General features: G+C 36.9%; 1 protein-coding gene across 1 annotated transcript in view; it reads left to right on the top strand.

Annotated features, from left to right (window-relative positions):
• The window catches only part of LOC119412170 (band 4.1-like protein 1), a 134321-nt gene that overhangs the window by 5505 nt on the left and 117997 nt on the right, over nucleotides 1-10819 (top strand). Inside the window, exons 2-3 of the mRNA XM_037679147.1 lie at nucleotides 3211-3353; nucleotides 5445-5612. Of these exons, the coding sequence (XP_037535075.1) occupies nucleotides 3315-3353; nucleotides 5445-5612 (207 nt within the window). The 5' untranslated portion in view covers nucleotides 3211-3314. The remainder of the gene's footprint in view (nucleotides 1-3210; nucleotides 3354-5444; nucleotides 5613-10819) is intronic.

Raw genomic sequence — 10819 nt, 5'->3', positions numbered from 1 at the left:
GAAAAATGGGCCTCACAAAGTAGCATAAACAAGGACACACACACACAGTATATACTGTATCTTCTTTTTTTATACTTTATTTATAATTTTCAGAGTTAAACAACTAAGAAAAACACAAGCACATAAAAAATAATAATTAAAACAAAATAAAATAAATAATAAAATAAAAATAAAAAAATAATAAAAAAAACATAACCAAACAGTCACAGAACAGTGTCAGCCTACTGGTGAAAAAGGATAAAATGTACACATCAACCTAATGTGTGTAATCAAGCACAGGACAGAGTCCAATGAAACAACCTACAGTTCATTAAACAATCTGATTAAAAAAATAGATCATATATAAAAAATATAAAAAACAGAGCATCAGTAAAACATGAAAGAAAAAGAAATTATGATAATACAAAAACAAATCAAAAACAGATCCCAATGATCAGCATAATCATTTTAAACCAGACATTTGTATATATGTATTGAACAGACCCCACACCTCAAGGAACTTATAATGGTTGTCTGACAAAGAGTATCAAATCTCTTCAAGATAAATACAAGACACCATATCATTAAGCCATTTTTTAAAACAAGGAGGGGTAGAGGATTTCCATTCCCTCAAAATAACCCGTTTTGCAACCACCAAACCAAACATAAGAGCCTGCTGGAGAGACATGGTTAGGACTTTTCTAGAGATGATGCAGTGCGGGTGGTAGTTCCCAGTCAGGCTCATAGAAGGATGACAGGATCCGATAGCCGGCAGATGACTACTTGAGGTTAACTGTCCAAAAGGAAAATGGGAGGAGTATGGTGAAGGACTTGAAGCAGGTCAGAATCAGTCAGCTGACTGAGTCAGGAGCACTCCTTTCAGTGGGTTTACCAACATCTTTGACCCATTTGTTTCTCCAGTGTCAGGAGTCTTCAAGTATTTTTAGTCTGTCCTTCTAAATGTGAGGTTTAAGTGTCCACAGGTCAAAACTGGTTTGTGTCAGATGCATCAAATTGTCAAAGCAAAATGTGTACTTTCTTCTAAAAGACATCAAAACACTTATTTATCACCACTAGATTGAACTACAGCAATTCTCTATATTTATTTCCTTTGATAATTGTCTCCATCACCTGCAGTTGTGCTGCTGTGTGTCTTTGAACAGATAAAAGGCATCACTCTAGTTTAAAACCATTTAGACTGTTATGACTGCTGTCATTTTTGTATTGATTTAAAAAATATTCTCACATTGAAAGCTTTAAATTGTTTGCCTCCCTATTATTTAATTCAGATTTTCATCTGTTACAATCCCACCATAACACTGAGCTCTTCCAGCCATGTGCTCATCGTGCAGCCGAGAGCTAAATTAAAGCACAGCAGAGATCAGGTTTTTACCGAGGCAGCCCCCAGACTCTGGAACAAACGGTCCCTTGATAACCCTACAGCAAAGTCTAGTTTTTTACATACAGTCTGAAAATTCACTTTATTTACACTGGCTTTTAATTTGAGTTTAGTTTGTGTTTCAAATGTCAACATTAATTATTTGTTTTCTTTACCATTCATGTCTAGTTGGACTGTGGTAATAACTGTAAAGAATGAAATATATGACTTTAATCTTCTGTTGCTTCAACTTTCCTCTTGCTTCTATTACATTTTTCATCACGGTCCATTGTCATATTCAGCCACCTTCTTTTATCATATGTCAGTTCTACATTGTATGATTCTACACTAACACTTCTTTTTTTTTGCTCATTTAACTTTTGAAGCTGTGTTGCATTATCAAAACATCTCATTAATCTCAAGACAAAGTTGGAACTGAGTCATTCACAACACATACTGATGAGCTTGTCATTTTGCAGCTTGAAATTTGGCATGATTCAGGGTTTGACAGAAATGGCTACACTTCTGTAATTTCTCAGAATACAGTGTTCTTAGTGTAAAAGTCTGATGGGTGATATGCATTCCTTCAATGAATTATAGGACTTCTTTTGTAGGACATTTATACTCTGTTGTCTGAAAGTTCCTCTTGGAGTGCTTATGTTGTGACGTGTCTGCAGTGCACACCTCTCTAAACCCACTGAACTGGCTCTACTCTCACTCCTGGTTGTTTCTGCTCCACTCCCACCTATAAACTGCAACCAAAGGTGCTTCCAGTTAATTTCCAGGAATTATTACAGAGCAAAATAAAACCTACATAACTCCAAACCAAGAATCTGCACAAAGTACAACTCTGTGTCTTTGCTGTGTTACAACGGGAGCTGGATGCGGGTCACGGGTCACTGCATCTAGCTGTTGCAACTAGCAAAATCAACTACATTCCTTGACAGATATTGAATCCCTGGGAGACTCTTTTTAGAGTTGCTGGCCCCGTTTAAACCAGTCAGAACCGGGTTATAATTTCATTATAATCCCATCTCTGAGCAGATCAAAAACCCAGGGTCAGTCTAGATAAAATGCTGACAGCTGTAATGTACCAACACATGAGTTGAATTGTTTAAATTATACAGCTAACTTTGTGAGTTTCTACTTCTTGAATTAAAATGTACCAAAGGTCCAGTTCCAGACTGAATCTTTACAAGAACACACAGTATTCACTGAGAGATGAGGCTCTGGAGTCTTATTTCGTTTTTGTGAATGATAAAATGGACAAATACAGACCTAATTTCTTTGGATGTGTTACTGAAGTGTTTTTTACTGTCACCTGCCTCTTAGTAAGTTAGTGAGTATGTAAACAATGCATTATATTTGCATTATAGTTATGAACTTTTATTAGAACCTGAAGTTTTTTACATTGTGGACAAATGTAGCTAAATTATATAATTGTAAATGGACTGTACTTATATAGCGCCTTTCTATCTTATTTCAAGATACTCAAAGCACTGTACACTACAATCTCATTTACCCATTCATACAGCACTCTACGAGATCTCTACAAAGCTAATTGAACAAATCATTCTAAAGAGACTAATCAGTGCTTTAGATCACATTCATACACTGACGGGACACATATCAGAGGCTATGAGGGGTTCATTGTCTTGCCCAGGGACACTTTGACATGTGACTGCTGGTGGATTCGAACCCCCAACTCTTGCATTGGAGGACGACTGCTCTAACCACTCAACCACAGCCGCCCAATAATAATAATCTCATAAGCTTCAGTAAAATATGCATGATGAACTGATTTCTGTGCTGTAGTGAAATACTGATGAATTTCTTTCTACTCTTTTTCTCAGGCTGGTGTTACTTTTCTGAAACGACCATTGTCGCTCAGGCTCTGAGTTGGAAGTGGACACATCAAGCCAGGAGTCCTCCCTGACAGTAGGGGGCAGCAGCAGGCATGCAGGACTCCACCTCTGACAGCAAGATGGCTAAACAGGTCAGCACTGATCTACTTTCACAATTGGTTGACTGCTGAAGTGTAAAACACAGTGCTTTCACATAGACAACAAATAAATTTTAAAGTCATTATTTGTCCAATTTAAAATGGCTGCCACAGCTACCAGAAAACTTAGTAAACAAAAATGGCTATAATTGAGAGAAGATGCTTTATTGTCATTGTACAGCAGATTTAAAGAAACTCAGTTCAGCAGCAATCTCTTAGCAGCAACATAGTGCAATTTTCATGAGCATTAAAATAAATCCATCCATCCATCCATCCATTATCTTTACCCGCTTATTCCATTTTGGGTCATGGGGGTTGCCGGTGCCCATGTCCAGCAATCACTGTGCAAGGTGCAGGGTACACCCGGGACAGGTCTCCAGTCTATCACAGGGACACATAGAGACAAACGAGACAAACAACCATTCACTCTCTCACTCACACCTAGAGACAATTTAGAGTTACCTATCAGCCTAACATGCATGTTTTTTGTCCTTGGGAGAAAACAGTAGTACCTGGAGAAAACCCACGCATGCACGATGAGAACATGAAAACTCCACCCAGAAAGGCCCCCGGACCGGGATTTGAACCAGGGACCTGCTCGCTGACAGACAGCAGCTCTATCAGTTGCTCCACCGTGCTGCCCAAGCATAAAATAAATATAAAACAAAATACACAGTCTCTTTAGCAGCAACAGTTGTGCAAAATGAGACACGGACATACGATAAAAAAGAGGTACAGAGTTTGTAGGCTCTAGTTTTATAGCCAGTTTCACAGACACTGAGTTCAAATTTGGTGTGGTTATAGCTGAGTGTCATCACCATAACAAACTCTGAGCACCAGCACATCTCTAGAGAACTTGCAAAGTTACATAAAAGTGTTAAAAATGTGATTGAAGAGGTTTGAATAAAAACATATATACTTCTGACATTTCTATACAGACTAATGTTTTTAAAACAAATAAAGATAATGTGGTGCTTTGTATACAATCTTTTTATTATATAGCTAATATAACTAATTGATCTTAGCTCCATGTGAATGACTGTAACTCAGTCTTTTTCACAGATTTTGAGCTAAATGTTAGAGTGGTAGTATTGATAATCATTCCTAAAACATTTTTAAGTGTTAACAGATCACTTGAGATCGGCTCTGAGCCCCTTCTTGTTTGCTCTGGTGATGGACCGATTAACAGATGAGGTCAGGCAGGAATCCCCGTGAACTATGATGTTTGCAGATGACATTGTGAGCTGTGGTGAGAACAGGGAACAGTTGGAAGAGAACTTGGAGAGGTCGAGGTATGCACTTGAAAGAAAAGGAATGAAAGTCATCCCTAGTAAGACAGAGTCCATGTGTGTGAATGAGAGGGAGGACGTGGAGCAGTGAGGCTACAAGGAGCAGAAGTCACAAAGGTGCAGGACTTCAAATACTTGGGGTCCACTGTCCAGGAAAATGGGGAGTGTGGTAAAGAGGTGAAGAAGAAAGTCCAGGCAGGATGGAGTGGATGGAGAAAAGTTTCACGAGTGATTTGTGACAAAAGGATGTCAGAAAAGTTCAAAGGAAAAGTTTACAAGACAGTAGTGAGACCAGCTATGTTGTATGGTCTGGAGACAGAGACATGGACAAAAAGACAGGAAAAAGAACTGGAAGTGGCAGAAATTAAGATGTTGAGGTTCTCCTTAGGAGTGACAAGGATGGATAAGATTAGGAATGAGATCATCAGAGGTACAGCACAGGTTGAACAACAGGAAGATAAAGTTAGAGAGGACAGACTGAGATGGTTAGGACATGTCCAGAGGAGGGACAGATGTTTGAACATGTACAGAGGAGGGACAGATGTTTGGACATGTCCAGAGGAGAGTCAGTGGGTATATTGGTAGAAGGATGTTAGAAATGCAGCTGCCAGGAAAAGGACAAAGTGGAGATATATGGATGCAGTTAGAGAGAACATGGAGGTAGTTGGAGTGAGGACAGAGGATGTAGAGGACAGAAATGGAGAAGTATGACTCGCTGCGTTGTTTTGCACTTTACACGACCACATTTCATTTACAGTATTCCTAACAAGTTATTCTGTTGTTTTCTAATTTAAAGGAACAAAACTCCAAGCATTTGGATGAACACAGAGAAACAGAGGACATGTCTGAGAAGACCTCCCCCAACAAGACCCTCAAATCTCCTCAGAAAAGCTCCAAAAGGCTTAAAACCAACCCCTTTAAAGTGGCGCTGCTGGATTCCACAGAGTATGAGGGAGAAATTGAGGTATGCACATAAAAATAATTAGCATGAACACATTTTTAATAATTATTTGCATGTTTCCAATGAACTATTTTGCTTTGTTGGTGTTTTGTGGCATAGGCAGTGTTGTGTAAAGTGTTGTAGCTGCATAGCTGCAAGCCTCGGAGAAAACAAAAACAGAGATTTTGAAGGGAGCGTACTGTAGTGAACTAGGCCTCTGACCAAAACCTGTCTCTGAAGACCTTCATGGGACAGGAACTGTTATTTCATTGATTTGAATCCAGAAATACAAATTAGCTCATCCAGAGACTGTCTAATTGTATCCTGAATTAATCAATTGAAAGAACACTCTTCTTTTTATATTATCATTACTATTTTACAATATCTTGATAATCAAAAAGTGTGTTTAGTTCATATCATTTCTAATGTTGAAATGAACCACTCATTTTAAATCAACTGTGAAACAGTATTAATGATTTTTTAAACCTCATTTAAATTAGAAATCAAGTTAAATGTCTATTTACAAAGTAATTATGCATTTTGATTTTCTGTCTTGTAGGGTTATAATGGGCTAGGTTTTAGCTACCCTTGACTACAATATATTTTAAATAACGGGTTCTCTCTTTTTCGAGCTAAATTACAGCCATGTGACTGAGGTAACTGTGCATAGATTGTTTAATCAGTGACATGAGACGTTAATTTTCATTGACCCATCAGAATAAATGTGGTCATTTATTGAACAGAATCAAAATTTAACATCAAAACATTGTACAAGTGATTAGCTGATCTGGTTCTGATTAATAAAACTTGTCACGTTTTACTTAATAAAAACAACAGACATTTCTGAAGACATCTAGATTAATTACTGGCAAAATAGAAGAGTTTAAAAATGGGAAATGGAAGAGTTTAAATGGAGAGAAAAAGATGGATAAACAGGAATGTGTGTTGACTAGGAACGGCACCCTTCATCCAACACCAGCCCAACTCTCCGGTACATTTGGCGCGTTAAGACTCGTTACCTTAGACGGGATACCTCCGCTCAGGAACAGGAGTCCATTTCAATGCGACCTTTCAGCGTCTCCGGTAAGGATGGCTGAGAATCGTCCGAAGTAGTGACGGTATTCCGTTCAACAAACACGCTCATCTCCCGGGGGAATTCACTGCAAGCTGTGAGTCTGTAAGAGGTTCCACTCAGGTGTGGAAGGATCCTTCACAGGCTCTGAAGACTAAGTTCAAGACTAGACTTCATCAGAGACCCAGTTGACCTCGTAGACCTGACTGATATGAGAAGTTCCAGGAAGTGTGGACTCTTAAAAAGTTCTCACTTCCGGTCACCTCAGGACTTCCTGATTGGTTGAAACAACCAACAGGGTGTGGTTCTAGTGATGTCAGAGGGTCATTACAAGTCAAGAAAACAGCAGGAATGTTTTAGAAACTTCCCGTACAGACAGAAGACATGTTATGGTGAAGTGGGAGGAAGAGAGGCCAGTAGCTTCTTGTTTACCATCTGCTAGGTTTAAAAACACGACACTTCGTTCTAATAACGATCGTCTGACTTTCGACCAACATCACTACTTGAAATGTTGTTGACCAACCATGGATGACGAAAGGGTTGAGAAATGCTTGTAAAAAAAAGAATTATTTGTATACATGTTTCTTGAAATTGAGAACACAAGAGGCTGAAGAGAAATATAAGAAGTATAAAAATAAATTAGTAGGGATTATAAGGATACACAAGAAGGAATATTATAGTGATTTATTAAATAAAAGTAATGGTGATATGAAAGCTACATGGCGTGTAATAAATAGTGTTCTGAAAAGTCATAAAGCAAAAACAGGTATTTCACAATATTTTTTGAAGGATGACAATGAAATCCATGATGAAAATGAAATTGTAAATGGATTTAATCATCATTTTGTGAACGTTGGATCAAGCCTTGCTGCTAAAATACCAAAAGTGGACAATAATGTGAACCATTCAGTTATAGGTTGTGACAACAGTATTTTTCTTAATGGAACTGACAAAGAAGAAATAATGAATGTTGTAAAAAATCTTACAGATAAGAGATCAAAAGACTGGGTGGACATGGATATGATGTTTGTAAAGGACATAATGAGTTATGTTATCGAGCCGTTTACATATATTTGTAATTTATCATTTTCAAAAGGAATATTTCCAGACAATATGAAAGTAGCTAAGGTAGTTCCTCTCTTTAAAAATGGTGATAAATGTGTGTTCAATAATTATAGACCAATATCCTTATTACCACAGTTCTCAAAAATTCTAGAAAAAACTGTTTGTGACCAGATTAGATATATTTATTACTAAACAAAACATTCTAAGTAGCAGTCAGTATGGGTTTAGAGCAAAAAACTCTACATCAATGGCTCTCATGGAAATAATAGAACAAATAACTACTGCTGTCGATCAAAAACAGTATTGTGTTAGTATTTTTGTTGATTTAAAAAAAGCATTCGATACTATTGACCATACTATTCTCCTTGAAAAATTAAATAAATATGGTATAAGAGGACCAGCATTACAATGGGCATCTAGCTATTTAAAAGATAGGAAACAGTTTGTACAAATAAATGGTGTAAGATCTGACCTGTGCAATATCACTTGTGGAGTTCCTCAAGGCTCTGTACTTGGACCAAAGTTATTTATTTTATATGTGAATGACTTAGTGAATGTATCAGGACTCCTCAAATGTGTCCTTTTTGCAGATGACACCACATTTTTTTGTTTGGGTAAAGATGTAAAACGGATGTTGGAATTGATGAAGACAGAATTTGATAAAATACAAACTTGGTTTAAACTTAATCAATTATCATTAAATTTAGATAAAACTAAATACACGATATTTAGTAACAAAAAGAGAACTGTTGATGATCCATTTAGAATTGAGGGTGTTGAGATTTGTAGAGTTAATGAGATGAAATGTTTGGGTGTAATCATTGATGAACAGCTAATATGGAAAAATCACATAAATTCTGTAAGAACAAAAATAGCTAAATCTATTGCAATACTATACAAAGTCAGGGAATTATTAAATGATAAAGCTCTGTACATGTTGTATAACACAATCATTGTTCCACATTTAATCTATTGCATTGATGTTTGGGGGAAAGCATGTAAAACTTTTACAAAACCTATTTTTATTTTACAGAAAAGAGCTGTAAGAATTATCACCAGAAAGCATTACTGTCACCCATCAAGCACATTATTTTATCAACTGAAGTTATTGAAGTTCCATGATTTGGTAGATTATAGTATTTTATCAGTTATGTATAGGGCTCAAAATCACACATTACCATTAAATATCCAAAGAAATTTTGTTAAAAGACAAAGTTGTTATAATCTTAAGGGGATAGAAATATTTGTCAAACCAAAATTCAGAACTAGTCTGAAGGGAAGGTCTACCTCAATCCAAGCAGTTGGATTGTGGAATGGTCTAGAGAGTGATGTGAAAAATGCCAAGTCAATGTGTACATTTAAGAAAAAGATCAAAACTGAATTGTTAAAAAAGTATATATGAAGTAGCTTAGTGTGTGTTTTGTATTAGAATTAGAAAAATTAGAAAGCTATTCATTTTGTACTGTTACTTGAAGATTATTATGTCTGAAATAATTGTTTGAAAAAAAGGGGCAGATATAATAAGATTTTTTCTTCTTTCTGCTGCCTTTCATTTTAAATCTTTTGTATCTTTTTTATATTGTTATGGAATTGTTTTGTACTTTTTTAAAATGAATAAACTATATACCATACCATACCATACTACTTCTCGTTTAGACAGAAGATCAAAAAAGCACAATTACTTTGTAAAATAGACATTTAACTTGATTTCTAATTTAAATGAGGATTAAAAAAACCATTAATACTGTTTCACAGTTGATTTAAAATGAGTGGTTCACTTCAACATTTAGAAATGGTATGAACTAAACACACTTTTGATTTATCAAGATATTGTAAAATAGTAATGATAATATAGAAGAAGAGTGTTCTTTCAATTGATTACTTCAGGATACAATTAGACAGTCTCTGGATGAGCTAATTTGTATTTCTGGATTCAAATCAATGAAATAACAGTTCCTGTCCCATGAAGGTCCTCAGAGGCAGGTTTTGGTCGGAGGCCGAGTTCACTACAGTCTAAATGAGAAGTCAGTGATGTCGGTCAAAAGTCAGAGACAGTCAGAAAGCATGTTAGTAGAACGGACTGTATTGTTTTTAAACCTAGCAGATGGTAAAAAGAGAAACACTGGCATCTGCGTTGTCTCACTTCGCCATAACATTTCTCTGTCTGTACTAAATGTTCCTAAACATTCTTGCACTCTCTCTTGACTTTTAATAACCCTCTGACATCACTAGAACCACCCCCTGTTGGTTGTTTCAGCCAATCAGGAAGTACTAAGTGACCGGAAGTGAGGACTCTTTTAAAAGTCAGCACTTCCTGGAACTAGTCAGTCTTCTCTGTCTTCTCAAGTTCTTCTGAGTTCTTCTGAGTCTTCTTGACTCTTCAGTCTTTGATGGAGTCTTCTCAAGCCTTCTGGAGTCTTCCACTCCTGAGTGGGATCTCTGATGGAGTCACAGCGACTTGCTGTGAATCCACCCGGGCGTAACGCCTACAACTTCGAAGGGAGCTGAGCCTGTTTGTTGAACTGAGTAAATAGACACGACTTCTAACAATGACCAGCCGCTCTAACCGGAGACGCTGGAAGGTAGCATTGAAATAGACCCGGTACCAGAGATGATTCATCTTCTGCGAAGGTAACGAGTCATCACGCGCTAAGTGTACCGGAGGTTTGAGCTGGTGTTGGAAGAAGCGTGCAAATTCTGGTCAACAACATACACCTTTCTCCATCCATCTCTTCTTTAAACCTCTGAACTCCTTCCTTTAAACTCTTCTATTTTGCCAGTAATCTAGATGCCTTCAGAAATGTCCTGTTGTCTTATTAGTAAAGCGTGCCATGTTTTATTAATCAGAACCAGATCAGCTAATCAAGTGTACAATGTTTTGATGTTAAATTTTGATTCTGTTAAATAAATGACCGCATTTATTCTGATGGGTCAAATGAAAATAACGTCTCCTGTCACTGATTAAACAATACTCACAGTTACCTCGGTCACATGGCATTAATTTAACTCGAAAAAGAAAGAATCCGTTATATTTAAATTATTAGTAGTGAAGCGAAAGCGAAGCTGCACCCCACATTTTACTACATTTGGTGGG

Source organism: Nematolebias whitei, chromosome 7 (assembly GCF_014905685.2).
Source record: "Nematolebias whitei isolate Nwh7 chromosome 7, NemWhi1, whole genome shotgun sequence".
Taxonomy (NCBI): Eukaryota; Metazoa; Chordata; class Actinopteri; order Cyprinodontiformes; family Rivulidae; genus Nematolebias; species Nematolebias whitei.
Note: the sequence above shows the minus strand (reverse complement) of the source record. Positions and strands in the feature narration are given on the sequence as shown.